Raw genomic sequence first — 24,989 nt, forward strand, 5'->3', positions numbered from 1 at the left:
CTAAAAGTTTTATTTAAAATGAGAGTTTGCTTAACCTTCAATCTTCTCCCCATCACTTTACAGCCATAATAATAACTCGTTTATAGTGTTGACTTTCTTTTTAACCTATATCTCCTATAATTTGCTGTATAGTTATGGGACTGAGAATTATCCCACAGTAATTTCTTATTCAAAATACCTACAGCTAAACTAGTGAAACGCCAGCCACAACAGTAGAAGCAACATCCGTAACTAGAGAAGCATACCCAAGTCAAAAGTTTTCTTAAACACATTCTTAAGCATCCAAAATGCTCAAGGGCAACACAAGAAGTTCTGGAATTTTACTAACAGTACATGTAGCTCAACAATTTACAAACACAAAATCAGGATAAATTTGTTGCTCCAGAACTTGAGTTGCTTCAGATGGAACAAATAAAAAATAAGTAAAAAAATAAAGGTAAGGGAAGAAATACAAAACCAGAAAACCCCACGCCAACTTACCGATCAATAGTTTGGAGGACCACAGCACCTTGTGGATTCCAATTCCCCAAAGCACTGCAGCTCCCGCATATTGCAAAAACCTCTCCTACAGAAAAAAACAACAGAAAACAACTCACAGTTATCATTACTCCAGTATATATGGCATTAATAAGTACAGCTTACACAGTCAAACCTTCAGATATTTTAAACATACACACCAGAATCACCCACCTAAAATCCCTTTTTTCATTTCAGAAAGGAATTTTCCCCTATCCAAAACTACAATAGCTTTTTCTTCACCATCATAAGGACCTCACTGAGAGAGAGACTACTGACAACCCCAGCCCTTAAAAGGGTTAGCTTCCAAATTGTTGTGAACTAATACTGTTCAAAATTCTCTGGAAATGCAGCAGGCAGATTTTCACTGTGAACTGTTTAATGTCAAGATAATGCAGTTTTTTCCCAGATATTCTGTATTTTTTAACCCATATACAGATACACACACAGTACTAAGTAACCTACATTTCCAAAAACGCAATTCTCTCAAATTCACACCAACAATTTAGAAAGCACAAACAGGAGGTTGCTAGCATTATTCCCAAGGCAACACATCCAATTAATTTGATTCCCAAGAGAAATAAAGTTAATTTTACTGCTATGCTTTCAGCTTTCATTGGATATAAAAATGTAACACTGCTACACAAAAAAAACACACATGAAATTGTCACACTGTGTGCCTCTTAGTGCATGCATACATATATACATAGAGAATCCAAAAGATTGTAATAGTATATTTCATTCTGGCATATCCCAGAATTAAAGTTAACACTGCAACTTACCCTTGTTTTTAACATAAAACCTGTATGTATCAGACTGTAAGAATGACAACAATGACACATACTAATGGAAAGGACAGATTTGTATTTTGCTCTTACAGAGTTTCAACAAGATTTTTAGACACAAGAAAAAAAAATCAGTTGCAGAATGAGCAAACGTTAAGTTTTAAAGCATATTTAGGCACCACAAAAGAATGATACAAGTATCTATGATGGTTATTTCCTGTACTTAAAGAGGAGAAAGCAGTAGCAATAGTGTTGGAGCTACAATAATCCATACATACAAAGTAGATAAACTATATGCAACAAATGTACACTAGCTTTTACTAAGCCACGTATCATAGCTGGAACTTCAAAGTCCAAAATAAGTCTGGAGGAAGTCCTTATGCCCCTAAAATTGTGTCTATTCTTTCTAATTAAACTACTAAGAGATACCACCAGGACTGTTTATGAAAGAAACCTCTGCAGGTCCAGGGGTTGGAAAAAAACAAATCTACAAAAGTCAAAAATTGAGTAAGGTAATTTGTTCCTAAAAGCAGCTTACTAAAGTAATTTTGGATAACATCTTGAATTCCAATCCTTTAAAAAAAAAATTCCATTGCAATTCATTAGAAAAGAAAGCCCAAGCTTTCTGGATGTTCACTGTAGGCATACAAATGCAGACAAAAATCTGCATTATGAGTATACTTACTATGCAATTCACTGCACACAATTGCCTGTGTCAGGTGCTTTCCCTTTTTCACTCTGTACTGAGGCACATGATGGTTTGCTTTTGCAGGGAGGAGATAAAGGGGGGGAAGGAAGACCACCTGAACACCACACAGGTAGAATTTCTGACTGCAGATATTGAAACTAAGCAAAAATTCTTTTAATATCCCTTTAAAATAGCTGTACTTAATCCATCTTAGTGTAAACACCAGCCAACCTTTGAAGTGTCATCTAAATTATATTCCTCTTAACAGGAGCCAGCTAGAATAGTTTTCCAGCCTTCTACTTTAAACAAACATTCAGTAACTACCTCTCACTCAGTAAGGTACAACACACAAAGGCAACATTTGAGTATGATGCAGAGTCACTCCCTTCAACAATTACACTGAGGCTGAATCAGGATTTATAAAACACTGCTTAAATTATCTCAGTAAAGGCACAAGTGAAATGCATGATGAACTGCCTTTTCATAGGCAATTCTAAACACGGTGCAGTTTGCTCTGGTTTTTGTGTTTTAAGCTCAGGGGTTCTAAACTTCTCCCCTCCCCTTGTCAGGGAATCCAAGGCTGCTACTGGCAGAGCTCCTTCAGCCGCAGCAAGGGAAGCTTCCCTAAGCCTTCTGCCCAGTCCCAAAGCTTGCGACAGCTTTGGGATGTTGCAATCTGCCTGTTTGGGCCAGATGTGTGGGGGCACAACTTCTGTGTGGAGTTGGGAGCTAGAAGCTCCCTTATTTATTTCATAACAGCTCATCTGCCACCAAGCAGTCTCTTGATATGGGACTGTGTCCTGATGAAGAGCTAAAGGAGTCACAAGCCAGTAACCAGTGACCCCCTTCCTTCTGCTAAAATGAGGCAAAAAGAAGCACTCAATGACACAAATATGCAAAAGCCTGCACACCAATGTGTTGGGTTTCATCACCAATATTGACTCCAGAGGTGGTTTGGCTGAAGGGAGCAGCAGTCAGAGCATCATTCCTGCGCTGGTGATGCCTTTTTATCCTGTTAGCCCTGGAATCACAGGCTTTGACATCAACGGTAAGAGACAGTGATCAGGACACAGGGAGCATGTTAGTACTCAAAGTGAGGCTTTTTATCTCACCAACTAACTACTCACCATAGTGATCTGACAAAATCACCATCTGACATTTCTAAATAAACTGGAAATTTTGCTGCTTGTAGAACTGCTGATAGCTCTGAAACTTACCTCTCTTCTTTCACAAGACTGCATCTTGCCACTGCTGCATCTCAAAGCTCTTCTCCCAGGTCAAAACCAACAATATCAATACTGTCATAAGGAGAAGCAACCTTCTGTGTCACTTCTTTACGCTACACATGTGATAAGTATTTCCAGATAATTCTTCGTAAACAGCTGCTGAGATGGGATCTAGCTCTCACTATCCCTACCTTTTCTTGCAGATATTGTAAATACAAGAAAAAGTTACCTATTTAAAGTCAACTTTGTTAGTGACAGTGCCATCACAACTGTGGAAGCAACAGTGTGAACAGGATGAATAGAGCATAGCTTGCAATACTCCATGGTACAGCCACACCAGTGCTTTATAGTCGCATTTGATCTAAGGTCAATATACTCTTTAATTTTAAAGTTTTCTTCAGAATGCTATAAAACCACTACTTATTACTAAAGGCTTTATGTCCACATTGTGTGTCAGTTTTCTGCTCCCAAATGCCAAATCACAAGGGAGGAACACAGGGCAGATGTCAAAACTTCTAAAATGTTTTTATCATTTTCTTCCCCACCAACTACAGTAGACACTTATGCCATCTGGTATTTAGCTGTCACAGGAATTTTGCCAATCTGTACATGCTCCCACATTCATCTGCTTCTGTGAGGCAATCATAAATTACTTTTTGGTGAACTTCTGTGCTGGATTTGGCTGGGGTAAAGTTAATTTTCTTCATAGTAGCTAGTACAGGCTATGTTTTGAATTTGTCCTGGAAACAGTGTTGACAACAGAGGGATATTTTGGTTAGTGCTGAGCAGTGCTCACAGCACCAAGGCCTTTTCTGTTTCTCGCTCCACCCCACCAGAGAGGAAGCTGGTGGTACACAAGAAGCTGGGAAGGAACACAGCTGGGACAGCTGACCCCAGCTGACCAAAGGGATATTCCAGACCATACATCACCATGCTCAGCAATAAAAGATGGGGGGAAAAGGAGGAAAGGGGGGGACATTTGCAGTTACAGCATTTGTCTTCCCAAGTAACTTTACATGTGATGGAGCCTTACTTCCTCGGGGATGGCTGAACACCTGCCTGCCCAGGGGAAGCAGCAAGTGCATTCCTTGTTTTGTGTTGCTCGCATGCACAGCTTTTGCTTTCCTTATTAAACTGCCTTTATCTCAACCCATGAGTTTTCACTTTTCCGATTCTCTCCCCCATCCCACTGGGGGGAAGTGAGCAAGCAGCTGTGTGGAGCTTAGTTACCAGCTGTGGTTAAACCACAACACCTTTCTTCAAAGTTCCTAAGATGAAGCTCGACGTAAATAAGCACAGTCTATAAAACCTAAATCTCTTGATCTGATACCTTGTGTTCCTCATTTCAGTTACAGAAGTTATTTTACACATTTTTGCATATATAGAATACTGAATTAAGCTGCATATTCTTTCTGTCCTTAACTCCTAGCAGAGTTCATATCTTGTGAGAACTTTCTACAAAGATGCAGAAAGAATAAAAACCAGAATACACACATCAATGTATGCCTAACTGTCATGGTTCAGAACACAAACATTCATTTCCATGGAACAAAAAGGTACTAGAGACAGAAGATTTTAAACCAATCATAACTATTTCGGTTAGCATCAAAATCTCTAGCACAGTATGAAATTGTTGGGAGAAGGAGGTAAAAATTATTTCCCAGCTCTCACTTTCAAATTCCTATGTGAAATTCCTTAATTACTTTATTTTACAATGACTTATCATTTTGATATTTGAACTGACATGTTCTTTTACCTCTGAGGAAAACAGACAAGACAGCCTTTGAACCCTCTACTATTAAGTTTTCTTCTAGGTAAACCATACATAAAAGAAAGCATGATTTGGGTACCTGGTTCTGCTGTTCCTTTTACTTCAAAAGTCACTTGAGAAGAGGTCATATCTGCAGAACTTTTGTCTTAGGATAGCTGAAATCTCCTATAGTGGGAGGAAAAAGACACTACATTTCAGGAACAATCACTACATCTATTACTGTCCTAAGTAAGAGGAAACATTAATCCCACCACTTACAGGGAAGAAAGCCACCAGTGATATTATTGTTTGAATGAGCAGTCAAAATACAAAGCTCTTTAAAACCAGCAGCAGACCCAGAAAACAGTAGCCAGCTGCAGTTGACACTGTTGCAACACTGGCACACACACACACACAAAAAAAGACTACGAAATCAAATACCACATGCAGGTATCAGTATCTTGCAGCATTCATCAGTATTCAGCTGAGATTTTTCAAAACTCTTTTTGACTAATTTTGCTCCCAAAGAGGCCACTGGAAGTTATAAGACATTTTAATATTATGATCTTTGGCAAACAGTTACTTCTGTCTCATCTATGCTATTCTTCAGCATCCCCTCCAAGTTTTCCCAGAGAAGCACTACAGTTACTTGTTCATCACCATGGACTCTGCTCCCCTACTTCCAGCCTTTCACATGAATCACCAGCAACTACACACACCAAACAGTCTTCAAAACAGCACCCTAGGCCTACAGCCTCTGTAGCCAGGGCAGTAGCTGGAGGATTGACCCTGCTTCAGTTTTCTTCTCCAATACACAACAACTCAATGGAAAAACCCCTGGCAGAATCCCCCTCTCACCATTACAGCAGAAACACAATTGATGTAACATATCCTTTTATATTATTTACAGTAGTAGTAGTCATAGCACAGGATGTTGCTAGACTGTCATCACTCAAGTATATTCATTTTGACAGGGCCGCAAAATAATTATACTAATTATATGCAGAATTAACCTTTGCAAGGTCTCAACTAATCTGTTTCTTTACATCACTGGGGTGGGCTTTTTATTTTGTTTGGGTTTTGTTGTTTTTTTTAAACAAACCAAGTACAATGTTTTTATAGCCATTCTTGAGCAGGACAAAAAGCGCTTAATTTCAGTACAACATTGGTCAGCAATCCTTTAATATCAATATCAAAAAGAACTAATGACACTAGAGAAAAATCTGCCTTTTATCAGCTCTAATATAAGCCCTTGCCTTCAAAGGGCACAGGACAGCTTAACAGATGCCTTGAAAGCAAGAAAAGATAAAGGAAGTCAGATACCAAATACTGAAAAAAAAGCTCATAATCAAACCTCATTCCTTGTGGGTAATCCGAAAGTTATTGTAGATGTTTAAACTTCAGACCTTAACTGTAGCTTCTGGATCTTTTCCTACTCTTCCTCTAACTATGGTTGCCTTTACTTTATACTCCTTTTTTTCTCCTACCTCATATTTCCCTCTCCATGTCAAGAAAGGTGACTTTTCAGTGGTAAAATGAGAGCAAGTAAATAGTAGTAATACAGATATTTCTGGTCACATATTCCAATTCTGGATGTAGTCTTCTACAAGTAACATTGCTGTAAATGGCCCAGACTACTGAAGCTAGAAATAAGCACAGAAATTCCATGAAGGGGACACCCTCCAGGAACTCTGTCACGTGTGTGTCATTAGGTGATCTGCATGTTAAGTGTCACATTCTAGCATTTATTTTTAGCAGTTATTTCTAGACAGAGAAACGCAGCATGTTTCAGTGCTGAAACTAAGACTGAACTCAAGAAACTGGTCTGGTATGACAAAAATCTCAGCTTAATGCAGAAAATATGAATTACTAGTGTAATGCATTTATGAGGACACTGAATAGTTACGGCCTTGGCTGTGTTCAGCAACTGTCCTTGCTTGGACAACCTTTAACTGAAAAGGCAGAGGAACCAAAGGGGAGATGAAGTAGGCAAAAATGCCTTTCAAAAGTCTATAAAGCAGGTAAGTGAAAGCTGAAGCCTGCACCCAGTTCCCCAAAGCAAGAACACGCTTTTGTCTTGTAAAAAAACTGCTGTCTCCAAAGCCAATGCAACAGGACTTAAAATTAAACTTCACAAAAACCAGCAATGTCCTACTGCAAATTAACTAACTACCTATCCATTCCTAGAGAAAAATCTAAAATCCTCTAAAGCCCACAAACCTTTTAGCCAGTCTTGTAAAAATTTTATGCACCTACCTGGAAGACGGTTGTGGACTCTTCTAAACTACTTAGCAAAATAATATTTTTCTATACAGCAGTAGTCAATCATAAGGAGATTTTGATAAACTCACTTTGTAAAATGGTCAAAATTCTACTCAAAAGGCATTTTCTCAAATACCTACTCAACCTACCCAAGGGATGCATATCAAGAGAAGAAAAATTCTACATCACCAAGTATGGGCATGATCTTTCTAGCAGAACTGCAGCTACAGGTATTGCACTCACATTCCCGTTTAGGGTCAAATCACTACCTCTCATTCTGAAAAACATCTTTTCCAGCAGAGCACTGTATGTAAACACAGAGCAAGGAACAAACAGATCTGCTTTTTGTTAAGGAATCAAGCCTATGTCATATATTATCATGCACTTATAACAGCATTCTGTACTTTCAAGACATGATACGAAAATATTTTACTTAGAGGGAAAAACAGCATAAGTTCAGCTGTCTAGTTTCTGATAGTTCCTGAGAAGAGGAAGTCATTTAATTCCCAAGAGGGAAAGGCAAGAAACCTTAGACAAACAAATCCTCTAACCGTGTAAGTGGTGTCAGGCATCTTTTAAACCTGATGCTTCTGCCTTCAGATTTTCAGCACTGCCTAACCGAAGAAGCTGACGAAGAATAACAAAATCCTCTCTGCTCCCCACACCTGTAAAGATGGATTTTTAGGAGAAGCTCTCCTCATGCCCTTAAGACATGAAGTAAAGCAACTGGTAATCTTGCTATTTCATTTTCAATTTTCACTTGCCTTCATATACCCAAAAGAAAAGCAATATAGATTTTAAGCATAGTATCCTGCAGGGTAAATAGCAGAGAGGAAAAAAAAGTACTCCTTGTTCTAATATTGCCTGTAAAGGTCTCCTTTCTCCTCCTCACGGGCTCCTCAAGGAGAATGCAAAGAATCCTCAGCTCAAAGGGGTTGTGACATAACTGTCTGCTTAGGGGAACTGAAACAAATTATAAGTTACATTAAAAAGTAATAAGCAGCAAATATTAAAAGTCAATTGAGCAGACTGAGATCACCCAGGTAGATATTTATCAGCACTTCACTAAAAAAAATAAATTTAAATTGTTTCCCTACCTACAGATCCTTGCTTTTACGACAGAAACATGTTATTTCCCCCAGCATGTCATAGTTCCACAGTTTCACACTCTCCTCCTTTTGCAAAGCAAACTCCTACCTTTCACAGTCTCTAAAAGTTTCCCCATGGAGACTGTGACTGCACAGCAGCATCACCCTGAGGCCTGGGGGGGGGGGGCTGATCTGCCTTCAAAAGCTTGGCTCAGGTAACCCTGCCTCAATCAACCTCACTGTATAAAACAGGCTGTCTGCAAGGCTTCAAGATCTCTGCAAGACTTCCAGAGCAGGGGGTAAGATCAACAGCCCAGCAGGCAGGATCACGTGCAATCTTGGTTCCCCTGCCACAACACAAAGCTCTCCTCGTGGCCTTAAGACAGGAAGTAAAGCGACTGGTAATCTTGCTATTTCATTTTCAATTTTCACTTGCCTTCATATACCCAAAAGAAAAGCAATATAGATTTTAAGCATAGCAGCCTGCAGGGTAAATACCAGAGGGGGAAAAAAAGTACTCCTTGTTCTAATACTGCCTGTAAAGGTCTCCTTTCTCCTCCTCATGGGCTCCTCAAGGAGTACAAGAGTGACAGGAGTAAATGTACTTCCCTAAATAATAAGGAACCCAAGCTCTGCCCCTTGATTCTAGAAGGGAACTAGAAAATGTAGGTAAGGAAGAAGAAAAAAGATGACATAACACAACCAACTATTAATGTGTCACAAAGTATCATAGATTTCCTCTAAAATGATGTAGTAAAGGTCATCATGGATGGGGAAGACCAAGATATTTTTTTGTTGTAGTCAAAAATATACCAGGACATGGACCTAATTTATTAACTTAAAGCTTGAACCCTCAGGCTTACAGGTCTGGTGCTATATTAAAACCCTTCACAATCCTTCAGCTTTAGTGGATTATTTTGCCTCACCCTTAACTTCCTTAACCTTTCCAATATCTTTTAAGAGGTATTGGCTGTTTGCTGTCCCGTATCTTATACATAGTTTTGCAGGGTCAGCTAAATACTCCCCAAGTAATCTGGGACAATCCTGGACCGTAACAGCCTCGCTTAAAAACACTGAACAAATTTTAGTGTCATAAAAATTCATAGCAGTCATGAAACCAGATTACAGGTTTCAGTACAAGTGATATTTTTAACAGCAACTCAAAGAGGTTTGTGAGGCTGTGATTCCAGCGGCCTAAGGGCAATGTTTGAAACATCAAGATAAAAAAATACAGCTGACAAAGTATCTTATTAATAGGTGATTTTTTTTTAAGATATCTGGGTAAATAAATTTTTATAGGTACTTAATGCGATTTTTCAAAGGCAGTTAGATGATTAAAATGAGACAGCTAGGTACCTAGGTGCCAGGAAATTCCTGGAATGCATTTTAATACTTTCAAATGTCTGATTTTTAACGTAAGAATACTTTTAACCTCTGTACTACTGAATTTGCTTAGTTAGCTGTAAAAAAACTAAGACCATTGTATCAGGTCTGGCAGAGACAGAGTTAATTTTCCCCATAGCAGCCCTCACAGTGCTGTGCTTTGTACTGGTAGCTAGAAAGGTGTTGATAACACAGCAGAGTTTTGTCTACAGGTGACCAGTGCTCACACAGCATCAATGATGTCTCTCCAACATTCCTCACTATCACCAGTAAGCTGGGGGTGGGCAAGATCTTGGGAGGAGGCATAGCCAGGGCAGCTGGACATCACTTGCTGATGGGAAGTGGAGAATAAAATCTTCTGTTCTCCCTTGCTTCCACGTGCATGACCTTTGCTTTTGCTTTAATAAACTGCCTCTTACCTTGACCCATGAGGCTTTTTCCATCTTATTTTCTCCCTCCCTTGGCCGACCCACTGAGGAGATGAATGACAGAGCTGCTTAGTGGGCAACTGGCATCCGGCCAAGGTCAAACCCACTCCCACCCCCCATCTATGCACAAACAGGCTCTTTCATAATGTTAACACACATTTCATCACAGACCACGGTGCACAATCCTAGTACTGCAAAAAGTAAACATGCTAAATTATTTCAAAATATCACTCCACTTTTCTGCATATAAAGATCAAAAGGGCAATAACAAGAAGGCTGCAGTATTTTTGCTTTTATTGCTTTAATTTTAAGCAGACCTTCTCCACCTTGAAGGAATAGACTCACGAGGTTTATCAACGCCCAGGAGAGGTCCAACTCCAGCCTGAAGCAGGGGAAAGGTGCCACAGTCCCAGCCAAGTCATTTGACAGCTGGGAGCACACACTGATCCAGCGCACCAGAGCCCCGTGCAGCCTCCCTGATGAACCACGAATCTTAACACTGTCAAGCCCTGCCGGACAAAGGTACTGCACCTACATTTCACCTTCTTAAAAGCTGTGCTACACACAGCAACAGAAAATCCACCGTGCACCAGATCTGCTGCTGTGCTGAACAAAGAAGAGATACAAGCCTAAGACATAGTTTTGTCATTTTTACTGACAGTCTTGGACTTCTAAGCAGAAAAATATCAACTCGTGCAACTTCAGACTATAACATTTCAATGATAACAAGTGAAATCCAATTAATCTTGAAGTACGAAGAACAGATTTTTTTTTGCTTCTGGTTTGTCCTAACAAAGTGTCAGAATATCATAGAATACATCTAAAGTAACAAATTAAGTATGTAAGAAAATTATGTAACAATAGTTGACACCACCTGTATTTTAGTACAAGGTCAGAGGATATACTTGTCAGGGCATTCACTGTAACAACTGGAGGAGAATTTTTAGAAACAGCATTACAGTACCAACTCCTTCATTTTCAGGCAAACAACCAGAAGGTTCTTCCTGCCCTCCTCCTTCCCGCCCCCCCCGCACTTTGACTGCATGAGAAAGGACAACCAGAAAGTCAGCAGCTCTGTCATTCTGCATTGCAGTATTAACACTGGACGGCAAACAAACTTGCACAGAAGATCTGGACGTGCTGTTCCGATTCAAAGGCTGAATTTTTACCAACAGGCTTATACTGACATTTAGAAAGCAAAAAAGCCCATGTGCTGCTTCTGAAATAACACGTTAATATAGAGCAATAGAGAAAAAAACCTCAGTATCAATTTAACTACCCATCTGCAGGGCCAAGTCAGCCCTCATAATCAAGCACAAGACCCCTATCTGACACACCATGTTCAGTTATAATGCATCCACTTCATTTTAAGTAACAGTAAGTTAGTTGTTTTCAGCATTTTGCAAATACCTGTCCATGTATCAGACCCTTCCCTCTTAGTTACGTCACAGCAGTTTTGCAAACTAACTTCTTGAGACAGACAGGAAACAGCTGGGGCATATTTGCAACTAAAGCAGAACAGCATCAGTTTGATCTGTCTTTGTTGAAGTGCTGTTTATTACTAACGTGTGGCTGACAAGATCTTAGGCAGGTAGCAATTTAGCTCTTTGTGATCATGCTAACATTCCTCACTTAGGAATGACATGGACAAATAACATGTATAGTGCTCCCCACAGCTCTCAACAAACCACTTTTTTAAAGGGGTTTCCAAATCCTGTATCCATTTTATTGAGGAAGAACATGTCCTACTGAAAGATTAATTATGTGGCAGTTTAAACTAATAGTATCTATTCAAGACCAACAGCATTCTGGGTTGTTTTAAATATCTTCTATAGTTATTTTACAGGAAGCAGTGCGAGAATAGAAATACATATGATAAAAAATAATTTCATTTATCGACTATTTCACTCTACTATTAAGACATAAAATATTTTGGAGGTTAATCTCCATCTAACACTGCATGCTTTAATCAATTAAAACACTAACACCCTACAAGAGAACTTATTGATTGAAAAGGAAAAAAGAAAGAAAAACAGGAGAACGAATCCGTGCCTCGTTAGGATGCAGGTAACTTAAGTTCAGATTAACTTTTAAAGTCTAGATTAACCTAGAACCGCCTCACTAGTGCCTATGATAATAATCAAACCACAAGCGTCATCGGTGCGTTACTTTAGTCCGAAGCAGAGACAAAGAGCAGCGCTGAGCACACACCCCCACCTCCGGCGCCGCAGTGCGCCCAGCCCGTCGCACCTCGCTACCCGCACGGACGGACGGACGGACGGACAGTGACCGGGGGCTCCCCGCCCCACCGCGGGCCCCGCGGGAGGGAGGAGGCGGCGCCGCGGCCCCAGGCCCGCCCCGTCCCGGTCCTTACATAATGCGGAACCTGCGGGGCCGCCCCGGGCCAGCGCTTTAGGCGGGGACGTAAATAAACAGAGCCGCGGGCCAAGCCGCGGCCACCGGGGACAGCCCGGCCCGGCCACCGCCTGCTGCCCCCCCAGGCACGGCACCCCCGCCCCGCAGCACCGCGGCCGCCCCTCTTCCCGCTTCCCCGGCACACTCCTCGGCCGCTCCTCTTCCCGCTTCCCCGGCACGCTCCTCGGCCGCTCCGCTCCGAAGAACCTGCGGGCGATGTCCCGCTTCCCAAGCCACACGCTCCTCCCCCCCCCAGGTCCCCTCAGGTCGCAGCACACCGGCCCACAGCCCGCGGGACCACCTCTCTCCGCGCCCTCCTCGCACCGGGGCTCTCCGGTCGCGCAGACCGCCCGCCCGACGCGGCACCCGGTCGGCGGTGCCGACTGACCTAGGCCCCCGGAGCCTTTGTGCGGGGCTGCGGACGGTGCCGGCCCGGGCTCCCCGATCCCTTTGTGCCCCCGCCCCTCCCCCCGGGGCCGCCCGAGGGCGCGGGGCAGGGAGGGCAGGACAGGGCAAAGCAGGGCAGGGGAGGGGGCGGCACCGCCCCAACCGGTTCCAGCCGCCCCCCGCTCCGACCGCGAGGGGCGGGGCCACAGCGCGGGATACCACGTGACCGACCGGCTGAGGGCGCGTCACTCGCCGACGCTTCGGACCCGCCTCCGCCGCCCCAGCCAATGGGAGAGCGGAGTCGAGACCGCGCCTGTTCCTCGACAGCACGGACGGAGCGTGAGGGGGCGTGTCCTGCCCAAAGGGGCGTGGCCAAGGCGGCACGGTGAGTGCGTGGAGCCGGGGCAGTGGCGGCTCCGCGGGGCAGCGGGGGATGAAGGAGGCGGCTGCAGCCGCCTCCGCACGGGGCGGGGGGGGCAGAGCTCTGCTCTACCCACCTTCCCCCAGGGCCAAGGACCATCCCCCCGGTACCCTTCCTCAAGAGCGAACGGCACCGCTCCCCGTACCAGCTCTCCCGACACCGCAGCGCGCACCGACCTCCTTCAGCCTCCAGGGCGCCCTCAGCAGCGCGCACCGACCGTCCCCTTGCCACCACCACACAGCCCCACCGCACCCCTGCTGTCGCCGCGGACTGACCTGGCCGAGCGCTCGCTGCGGGGCTGCAGCAGCAGCAGCGCTGCCCGGGCTCCCAGTGCCGCCGCCCGGGCCCGGTGGCAGCGCGGGCGGCGTGGCCGGTGACCGGTTCCAGCTGCCCCCGGGCGAGCCGGGGGATGGGGCGGGCCGGGCGGTGACCCACGTGACCCGCCCCGGCCGACACGTCACTGCCCGCGAGCCCGGCACCGCCCCTTCCCGCTCCAGCCAATGGGGAGCGAGCGGGTGGGGCGGGAATGGGCCGCGCTGTTCCCTGGAAAGCCTTGGAGCTGAGGGGGGAGGAGAGGGCAGGGAGCGTGGGGGTGTTCTCTCAGCGGAGCGGCGTCTATGTGGGTCAGGGGAGAGCTCAGTCTGGGAGCTGGGCAGTGGCCCTGCTGAGGCGAGAGAGGTCTCTGCTGCCATGCTTCAGCCCTGTGAGGCCACGTTATCTCAGTCTGTGTCCTCAGTTCCCAGCCTGGGAGCGGGAGGGCTGCCCTGACGACAGGCAGCCTTCACTCCCTTGAGGTATCAAAGGGGCAGGCAGCCTTTCGTGAGGGGTTTTGGTCTCTGTGGGTTTAATGGTGGCCGTCCATGTCTGTTTTCCACCTGTGCAGGTGTCCCAGCTCTGCCAGCAGACTGCATGCTCCGTTACCCACCGAAATGTAGGATGTCAGGAGCCAGTGTCCCCTGCCCCACACAGAATCACAGAATATTCTGAGTTGGAAGGGACCCACAGGGATCATTGAGTCCAACTCTTTAAGTGAATGGCCCATACAGAGGATTGATTGAACCCGTGACTTTGGTGTTATTAACACCGAGTCTTAACCAGCTGAGCTAATCTCAGGATCATGCATCTGTCCTGGGGCTCTTGTCTCGTTCTCCGGGCACATCTGGCTGCCCACATGCCCATCCCCACAAACAAAAGGGCTGTCATTCATGGTACAGCTAAAAGCATTGCCTTCACGGCAATGGTGCCAAGGCAGACCCATGTGGGAATGCCCATGCTGGAGTTTTGAAGCTCCAGGCAAAGTTTAAGTGCGATACTTATGTTTGTTTTCAGGATAGATGAGACTGTCCAGTGAAGACCCTGGGGAGACTTGCTGCACTAAAAGGTAGCGTTGTGTTTGGGGCTACAACCCTGTGGCCTTCCTGAGACCTAATTTTATGATAACAAGGGTAGCCCGTTGGAATTCACCCAACAAAGCCTTAGCAGATAAAGGGAAACTGTTTTCCTCTGCCTTTAGGGGGGACCTTGTGCTCTGTTTTGTAGCTGAGCTGTGAAGTTGTGATAATTTCACCAGTCCTCCTACTCTAATAATAAGCTTGCATAAATAGCTTGATAAGTCACTTGCTTCTACTTTATACAACTTCTTTCATCTGACAAATAAACTGTCTTTTGAGTATGCAGAGAAACCATTTATCTTGTTTCGCACTGGAAGTTAGTGCCATTACAAGAATGCTTCTCTATGTTGTCCTTCCATCTGTCATTTAAATAGAGGGCTATTTTCCATTCATTCATCCCCTACAAATCTAGCCATGTTTATAAGTAATTTGTGACACAGCCCTGGGTCTTGTAGGGAAAAGGGATGTTAATGTCAGATGTTCTATATCAGAAAAGCGTGTAACGCGTCTGAATTGCTGAGGTCTGTATGTGGGTATTGCAAGATCAGGGTACTCTGCTCAAAGGAAAGAAAGGTAGGGGAAGTTATGCAGTAAAAGGAAATGATAGCTGAAAGCAGTTTATTTTGAAGTGAAAAAGATAAGAGGAATTCCTCTGGGTAAACACGGATGTGAATTACTCTAGTTACAGACCTTAATGTTTAACTAAACATTAGGAGCCATCATTTCTACTGGTGTATCAGCCATGAGTTGAAGAAAGAGGATGAAGAGAAAATAGTATTTAGAAAAGCAGTTGACTGCTTATTTTCTCTTCCCCCTTTTTAAGATTTTTTTAGTTCACGGAATTTGTTGTAAAGCTGGGATAGAATTGAACACTTTCAAATGCTTTGGCATGTTACATTTTTCAAAAATGGGTCTATGATATCATACCAGACATATTATAAAATTGTAACCTTAATTTTTTGTTAAAAACTGGAAGTGTAACACCTAGTTTTGTTCAGCCCTAGTGTAAATTTAAAAAAAATGCCTGTATTTTGTCAAAACTATTATTGCAATTCCTACAATAATTCATTATAGCTAAAAATTACAATTTAGACCCTAAATAGATTCAAGAAATATTCATGTGTTCATTTTGTTAAAGATGTACATCTCCTTACTTCTTCACTAAGGTAAGAGAAGCTCATCTAATCAGATCAATTGAAATGCTTAGAGTCCTTTTTCTCCTTGTGAACTTATGTGGTTGATTTCAGCTAAAAGCTGGCATTCTGTCAAATAAACTAGTTTTTAATTCTTCAGGTAAATAAAAAATATTATATATTTATTCATTTAGAAAGAATGTTAATAGGATATTTTATGCTGCATTTAGAGGAAACAGCTGATTCTAAACAGCATGATTTGTCATGGCCACTTTTCAAGGACTAATTTTCTCTTTAATGATAACTCAAGTTTGTCAAAATCAGAGATTATGTTCTTCATTCCTCATTGATAAGGCTTTTCCACTGCACTGCTTCTTGGTCTTGCTGAATAAAACAAAAGCGGCTAATTAAGAATATTGATTAAGCTTGGAGCTAAGTGTAGAGCAAGTAGGAAAAGGGTGGGATGGAAAATACTGATCTCTGTTAGCTTGCTTAACCTGAAAAAAGACTACATTTAATGAAGCCTGCTAGTGTACTTGTTTATCTCCTCCTCCTGAAGGAGTTGCTTCAGTTTGGTTGCATGAGATAAGGTCAGAATTTGCCATGACGCAGCAGGCAAGTCTCAGCTGCTCCTTAAGGTGATATAAAGCTCTGCAGTAATTAGAGCACATAGATGAGTTTATAGAACTCTTCTTAAATATCTGTCCAAAAAGTTAAAATTGGTCTGCTTTCCTCGTTTACATAAACAAAACAAAGGAAATAGGGTTTTATATCATAAAACCTGCATTGAATCAAGGTGCTGCTGGCAGAAGTCCCAAAGAGATCCAGAAAGGCAAGGTTAGAAGGTTACAAAATCTGTTTCAAACTCTATTTAAACTACGTGTGCACATGCTGGAAAGCATATTTTCTTCTTCAATAAGAGTTCATAAACTTAATAAGAATTGCTGGTACTTAACCAATACTGCCTGGCAAAATGTTTTGTCTTCGTTCTGGCAATGATACCGTTGTGATGAAGTCTCTGAGCAGGAGTGAAAGAGCTAAAAGATGCATGCTAAAAAGATGCTAAAATTTGCATGCTGCCTCCCCAAACGCTGTGAAAGCTGCCTTATAACTGGGTCTTGCTCCCAGCCATGACAATAGGGCATGAAGGGGGTTGCAGGTGTTGTGTGCCATAGGTAGAATATCGAAGTAGCATTCAGGCTGTACTGGTTGAGACATGAAGTCCAATGGAACTTATGCTGTCTGGTTTTTATAAATAATAAGATGAATACTTGCCCAAGTGCTGTAAATAAGTGGTTGAGGCTCATGTATGTAATACACTAGCAAACAGGCACTAAACAGGCACTAGGAAATGCCTTTGAGGTTTTATGTCCCCATCTGTAGCCAATATAATATTTTCTTCAGCTGCCAGAATTATAGATTCAACCTATAATCAAGATTCATTGATATTCCAAGTAGTAATAAAGACTGTGAACATCAAATTACAGCTGTGCTTCTTCCTCTTTCATAGTATGCATTATCAGTTCCAGTGATCTGGTTTTACTGACATCAGGGCTCACAGCTGAAGAAAGCTGCATATTGAGATAAATTGCACTCCCTATTTTACTGCCCTTAATTTTTCTGCAGTCATTCTCAGTCTGGTGGGTTATTATGAGCAAAAATAGCTCATAAAATGATGCAATTGATGGCCTAGCATTAGGCATGAAGTATTGCATTAATGTTTTTTAATCTTTTTGTATAATCACTTATACTTGAAAATGCACTTCTAACCTTTCCTTTGGCGCTGAGAATCTTGCTGTATCATCACCTAATGAGAAATCTGGACAATTTATAGGCACTAAAGGAAAGTGATGCTGAGAGACTGGAAAGCATCAAGCAAGAATAAAAATTATGAGACAGTTAGATGCATGCTATTAGCATGGCAAAAGCCTCTCAGTCTCATGGAGAATGATGAGAAAGCATTATTAGAAAAAGGCCCATGTAATATATTTTTCTCTGTGGGCAAGTTAGCAGTTTGTCAGAGAGCATAGAAACACATCAGAGAAGTAGGTGGTAAGAATTAAGCAAGAAGATAAGGTCGTGTCTAAAACTTTTTAAAATGCCCAAAGTGGGGAAGCCTAGAAGGTAAGCAGAAGGTGAAGAGGGAGAGGTGGAATGCTACTCTAGATTGGCAATAGCTCAGATTTCTCTGACTAGGGGAGCTTATTGCCTAATACAAAGACTGGGTGTGCTGATAGCAAATGAGACAACATGTGTGATGGGTTGACACACTGGAGGGAAGGGATACCACCTAGAGGGACCCTGACAGGCTGAGAGGTGGGGCTGTGCAAACCTGGTGAAGTTTGGCAGGGCCAAGTGCAAGGTCCTGCACCCAGGTCAGGAAAATCCCAAGCACAAATACAGGCTGGGTGGAGAATGGATTAAGAGAAGGCCTGAGGAGAAGGACTTGGTGGTGTTGGTGGACGAGAAGCTCAACATGACCCAGCAATGTGCACTTGCAGCCCAGAGAGCCAAAGATATCCTGGGCTGCACCAAAACCAGCGTGGGCAGCAGGTCAAGGGAGGGGATTCTTCCCCTCTGCTCTGGTGAGATCCCTCCTGGAGTGCTGTGTCCAGCTCTGGGGTCTCCAACATAAGAAGGAAGAAGCTCTTGTTGGAACAAGTCCAGAAAAGGCTGCAAAGGTGCTTAGAGGGCCGGAGAACTTCTACTATGGAGACAGGATGTGAAAGCTGGAATTCTTCAGCCTGGGGAAGAGAAGGCTCCCAGGAGACTTTAGAGTCCCTTTCAGTACCTAAAGGGGCTACAAGGGAGCTGGAGAGGAACTTTTTACAAGGGCGCATAGTGATAGGGGGAATGGTTTTAAACTGAAGGAGGGAAGATTTAGACTAGAGCTTTAGGAGGTAATTCTTTACTCAGAGTTAGTGAGACACTACATGCTCAGGGAAGTTGTGGATGCCCCGTCCCTGGAAGGGCTCAAGGCCAAAACCATTCTATGATTCTGTGACACTTGATTTATGGACTGAGGGGTTTTTTTCCCAATTTTGATTCCTCTTCTTTGCCCTCCCTTCCCTCCTCCCACTTCCAGCTCTTATGAGGAGGGGAAAGTTAATTTAATATGGCATTCTTCAGTGAGAATTAATACTTATGTCATGTCCTCTAGAGCTTTGCAAGGTGGACGAGAGCATCATTAAATATAAAGTAACATAAAGTAACAACTATAAAATATGAATATAAAATGAAATCCTCATGTCCTACTATTAATAATTATCAAATTTATAACATGAAAAGGAATAGTTGTAGATATTTCACTTTCTTCTGTAGAAAATTCAGTCACTTTCAAACAACATTAATTTTCATGTACAATCTGGCATTAGTGGTAGACAATGTTACAATAGAAAACTTTCAGAAAAAACCCCTACAAAATCCCGGGTGCTAATACAATGTTGCAGAAATTAAATTTGGATTAGAAATGAGATATATAATAATCTAGTCTTGAGGGTGTCAGCATGATTTGCTTCTTGATCTAAGATGGTTTATATTTTCTGAAATTAAACATTTATAATTTGGAGTTTTTTTGGTTTTGTGGATTTTTTGGTTTGTTTTTGGGGTTGGAATTTTTTTGTTTGTTTTTTTGGTTTTGTTTGTTTGTGAAACACTTAAAGAACTCAAGTGCCACACAGCCAAAGCATTTGAACTGGCTGAAGTCAATTACAAATAGGAATGTTTTTTATATATATATATATATATAAAGCAGATTTTATAGTAGGTTATATACATAACTTTGTTTTATTTTTGTACATATGATTGTATATGTGGTATTCTGTGAACTCCTAGCTCTGTCTACATGCCAATTATAAGCCGTTCTCTTGTGTACTTGTACAAAGTCTTCAAGCATTACTGTCTCCATCTTGTTGTTTCTGAAATTGTACTCAAGACTTCCTATGCTACTTTTGCCAGCAGCACCCACTTCACTGTGTAAGAGACAAAGGTGATCAGCAAATGAAGAACAGCAGTTATGGAATATGACACAATGATGTTAATTTTTTTTTTGTTCTTTGTTTTTTGGTTTTTTTTTTTTTATCTCAACAATAAGGAGGAACACCTGCCCTAAGATAAGGAGATAAGGGATTTCTTATGACAGCAGGAAGGTTCGACTCTGATGTGGTTTAAAAGCCCACTTCAAAGGTCATGTTTGTGCTTTAAATGAAACGTGAGGCTGAATTTTATGCTCTGCCAGATAAGAATGATAGTGATGCAAGTGCTTCCTTTGGACTCTCCAGGTCAGGGCTAGTGATAGATAATGTGGGGTTGTGGTGTGGTGGTGCCCAGTGTTTTGAGGTGGAAGGACAATGGTGTTCCCAGTGACCCATGTGAACACCAAAGGGCCCAACAGGGGAAGAAATGTGCTACTTATTGTCCATCGGATCTCTGTAATTCCAGACTTGACATTTCTTGAAGTGTCCCTGTACTGAATATACTGATATGGACAAAGTAAATCCAATGGGGAAAACACTGGCTTTTCCTGTCCTCTGTCACTTTAATTTCTCCTCCATCTGCCCCACCTACTCCCAATGACAGAGAAACGTGTTTAAGTTTGTTATTGACACCAAATTCTTTAAAAGTACAGACTGTGACTGATATTTCTTCCTTTTTATAGCTATTAAATAGGTATCAATTCCCATGTGTTAACCCCAGGTTTACTGCACTGTTTTTCCTGGGAATGCAGCCATACCCAGAGACAGCTTCTTGTGAGCAAAGCTCAACCTGAGGAGAAGTTAAGGGTGTCCCTGCCTTAAGCCAGTCTAACATCTGGCTGCAGCATTTTGACGGTACCACACCTGCTCTTGCACTCCTACCTGTCCTCTGTGTTTTCTCTGGCCCTTGTCTAAACTTTTACTGAGCTGGAATAGCTCTGTCAGAAAGTGTGGAGGTTTTGTTTGTTTTGGGTTTTGTTTTATTGCTGGTTTGTTTGTTTTTAATTAGGTTAGTTCTGTGTTGGGTCAGTGGGCTAAAACAATTCAAACTCAGGTTGGATGAATGTTAGAGCTGTCTTGGTACAAGTGGGGATGTCAGCAGATATCTGAATGTCAGATGCCAGAAGCTGAGTTCTCCACGGCTGCCAGAGAACTGCTTGCTGTGACAATGGAGCTGTAGAAAGAGCAGCTCAAGCAGATTTATCGCTTAAAACAGAGACAGCTGTTGGTGAGCAACCTCAAAGTGGAGTTCTGAGGGAAAAGGGGAGAACATGTCACTTACTTTACACCTACTCTGTATTCTTGGCTCTCTCTGTCATGCTCAGCCAATAACTCTTGTAAGCAAAGTGTGCCTATTCTGCCCACAGCATTGGAAATATCCAAAAAAGAGATTTATTTTTATTTTTTTAAGGCTAACAAGATACGAACCTAGAAAGCCTTTGCAGCAACTCTGACTCTTATTCTCCTTGCTGGGAAGAAGAAAGAACTCATATTTCCAAACCTCTGAAGAGAGATATGGGTGTATGTAACTTCAAAGATGACAACAGTGTTTGTTGAGTCTGACAGTTCTCCTCAGTGGCTGTCTCCATGTGAAGCTGTTCACAAGTTTTCCATTCACATTTTAGTCAAAGGCTTAAAAATTTAGAGCAACCACTATGAAAATGCAAGATCAGTGATAAAAATGACACACTGCACAGCTGAACAAAGTGTAGCCTTTGTGCAACAGCAGCAGAAACTGGTTTATCAGGTTCACCCAAGACATGTATAGATAAACTTTTGGAACAGTACAAAATCTGTTGGCGTATTGGCTGGTTTTCTCACTGTAGTGGGTTTCTGTGGCTGGGTTTTGGTAGGGGGGGGTCTACAGGGGTGGCTTCTGTAAGAAGCTGCTAGAAGCTTCCCCTGTTCTGTGGAGCCAATGCCAGCCGGCTCCAGGACAGACTTCCTGCCACTGGCCAAGGCAGAGCCAATTAGGAGCAATAGTAACACCTCTGTGATAACATAGTTAAGAACAGAAGTTTGTTGTGCAGAGAGAATTCCAGCCAGGGAAGACTGGAGTGATAATGTGGGAACAACAAAGTGGACACCAAGGTCAGTGCAGAAGGAGAGGGAGGAGGTTCTCCAGGAGCTGGAGCTGAGGCCCCTGCAGCCCATGGGGGACCATCGGGGTGCAGAGACCCACCTGCAGCCCATGGAGGAGCCCATGCTGGAGCAGGTGGATGCATGAAGGAGGCCGTGACCCCATGGGAGGCTCAGGATGGGGCAGGGTCCTGCCAGAGATCTGCGGCCCCTGGAGAGGGAAGCCCACGCTGGAGCAGGGTTTTCCCGGGTAGGACTTGTGGCCCCTTTGGGGACCCACGTTGGTACAGCTCATTCATAGAGCTCTGCACCCCATGGAGGAGTGACCCACGGGACAGCAGTTTGGGAAGAGCTGCTGCCCAAGGGATGGACTCACATTGGAGAGGTTCATCAAGGACTGTCTCCCGTGGGAGAGACCCCACAGGAGCAGGGGAAGGACTCCTTTCTCTGAGCAGCAGCAGAAACAACAACTGACCATAACGCCCATTCCTGTCCCCCTGCACTGCTGGGGGGGAGGAGGGTGAAGATGGGAGGAGGGGTGGGGAGAAGGTGTTTTTAAGACTGTTTTATTTCTCACTCTTTGGCTCTTATCCTGTTAGTAATAAATATAAGTACTGTCCCCACTCTGAGTCTCTTTTGCCCTTGAAGATAATCAGTAAGTGACCTCTCCCAGCTCTTATCTCTGCTCATGAATTCTTAGCTGTTTTTTTCTCTTCCTTCTGTCCAGTTGCAGAGGGAGAGTGAGAGAACAGCTTTAGTGGGTACCTGGTATCCTGCCAGGATCAACCCACTACACTCACCCAAAAAAAAAAGAAAAAGGAGTACGAGGACTAATGGTAGCAAAATAAAAGCTGCAAAATCTAGGCTGTAACTGGTATGAGGTAGTGAGAACTCAAAAGTTAGCTGCTTATCGGTTGATAGGAATGCTCCTTTTTGTGAATCACAGAATAGCACTGAAAATCCTCCCCAACTGCTTTCAGCCTTGAGCCCAAAAGACGTCAAGGTGTGCTGGAGTACTGGCCTGACCCGAAGCCTGTGTGCCAGGCCAGTGCAGGTAAAGCTGCAGACAGGCTGCAGATGACTGATTAACTAAAGTTGTGAGGCTCTGTTTTGTTGGTGCTGGTAGCTCTGCCATGAAGCTCAGCTGCTGTTCCCAACGTAGGGAAACTGCTTGTCGCTGGAAAAAACGCAGAAAGGCAAAACCTCCGTGCTGTACTGCAACTCTTCCTCTAGGGAGCTGACCCTGCTGAGAAGTCAGAGGAAATAATGATTAAAATAATCCATGGGGGAGGCTCCCAGTGAGGAAGAGCTGTGCTGCAGTCCCAGGCTGAGTTTGGTCATCCTGAACCCAGACCAGCACTCCACAAATTGCAGCGTGTTCCCTCTGAGTGCTACTGGCAGGAAAGGGGGACCATTTCAAGGTGCTATCGTCAGTCACTTGACTCCAGTTACATGAGTTACTCTAGAAGACCATTAGGATAGGAAGTATCCTTTTGTTGCACCTTGCGTTTCTCTGGGATGCAAAAAAAAATCCCTCTGATTTGCAGGGAGGTAATCTGGGGCACCTACCAATTTTGTCAAGGATGCCTTGAGCTCAGACTGTTGCAGGGAAGTGTGCTGCTCCATAAACAGCACCACCTACTCCCAAGGTGAAAAAATATTTGCCTTTAAATCCCAATAGGATTGAATTATGGCCAGTTATCCACTGTGTTACAGAACTTTCATATTTTTCAAGTACAGATAAATGTGTAGCATGAGGAGTAAAGAGAGAGCAGAGAAATGATCTTAGTGTTAATGGCAAGCCTGTGGTGTTTCCCTGCTCTCTCCCAGAGCAAGATGCAGCTATAATTATTTCTGCTGTTTTCCTTCAAAGTATTGCTCCACAAATAGTTATAGCCCTTAAGAATTGAACCATTTTTTAACGTTATTAAAACAAACCAGAGTTCTAGTATCCTGGGGCTCAGAACATGAGCTGTGTTAAGGGATAATAGGAAAGTCAAAAGACTTTTTTTGGAGACTAAACATTCACCTTTGTTCACTGGAATTAGAATTACAGAATGGTTTGGGTTGGAAGGAAGCTTTAGAGAACATAGAATCGTAGCATGGTTTGTGTGGAAAGGACCTTTGGAGATCATCTGGTCCTGCCATGGGCAGGGTCACCTTCCACTAGACCAGATTACTCAGACCCCCATCCAATTTGGCCTTGAACACTTCCAGGGATGGGGCATCCACTTTTCTGGGCAGCTTGGTCCAGTGTCTCACTACCTTCATCATAAAGAATTTCTTCTTTGTGTCCAATCTAAATCTACCCTCTTTGAGTTTAAAACCATCACCCTGTGCCCTGTAATTACAAGGCCCTGGTAAAAGGGGCTTTGGTAAAAGGTTTCTCTTCATGTTTCTTATAAGCCCCCTTTAAGTATTGAAAGGCCACATTAAGGTCTTTTAGATTAATGAATGCTGAGAATCAAACAACAGAAACAAGTGTGATCACTCAGTGGGCTTCCCTTTTTGGGCAGGTCTCAGGACTGTGTGTATGCAGTCAAAATCAGTGAAGATTCTTAGATGCTGACTGAAATGATGAGTCTTCTAGGGAATGGGTGTTAAAAGGGACCTGCAAAATCCTTATTCTTTCTACCCAGAGATCGGATTACTGGGAGAATTTTGAATGGAGTAGGCTGATTCTGAGACAGCAGACTGCCTTACCTCAACAAACTGTTACGTTAGTTTTCTAATTCCTTTATTCCATGGATCTTCTGCAAAGGATCCTGAAAACCAAGTCAAAGATCAGGCTGATTTAAATCAAAGTAATTGAAAAGACAGTAGATGAACCAGGGTTTGACATATTCTGAAGTGCAATTTGTGACTTGTGCATAAGGATTATCACCCCAGCTGTGAAGTAGAAATTAAGTGTATTTATTTTGAACTTTCTAGAGGTCCAAAGAAATAATTCAACTTAAGCAGGAAGGGAAAAGCAGCAGCCATAGGTAAAAAAAAAAAAAAAAAAGAAAAAAAAAAGAGAGAAAAATTCCTTGGAAAAAAAAACATGTTGGGAAAGGTTATATT

At 43.0% G+C, this 24,989-nt stretch overlaps 1 protein-coding gene across 9 annotated transcripts in view; it reads right to left on the reverse strand.

Annotated features, from left to right (window-relative positions):
* Positions 1–13,643, reverse strand: part of GPCPD1 (glycerophosphocholine phosphodiesterase 1) — a 43,510-nt gene extending 29,867 nt beyond the window's left edge. For 2 of the 9 annotated variants that reach the window (XM_027694937.1, XM_027694938.1), the window contains exons 1-3: positions 12,338–12,441; positions 5,066–5,151; positions 481–565 (exon numbers count right to left, since the gene is read on the reverse strand). In XM_027694937.1, the coding sequence (XP_027550738.1) occupies positions 481–565; positions 5,066–5,114 (134 nt within the window). In that variant the 5' untranslated portion in view covers positions 5,115–5,151; positions 12,338–12,441. Of the gene's footprint in view, positions 1–480; positions 566–5,065; positions 5,152–12,295; positions 12,315–12,337; positions 12,442–12,929; positions 13,041–13,525; positions 13,545–13,624 lie in introns of those variants that run through there. The other 7 variants (XM_027694934.1, XM_027694936.1, XM_027694930.1 and 4 more) reach the window with 7 other exon arrangements.
* Positions 13,644–24,989: the final 11,346 nt, after the last annotated feature.

Source organism: Neopelma chrysocephalum, unplaced genomic scaffold, assembly GCF_003984885.1.
Source record: "Neopelma chrysocephalum unplaced genomic scaffold, ASM398488v2 Primary Assembly neopelma1_99, whole genome shotgun sequence".
In the NCBI taxonomy this organism is placed as follows: domain Eukaryota; kingdom Metazoa; phylum Chordata; class Aves; order Passeriformes; family Pipridae; genus Neopelma; species Neopelma chrysocephalum.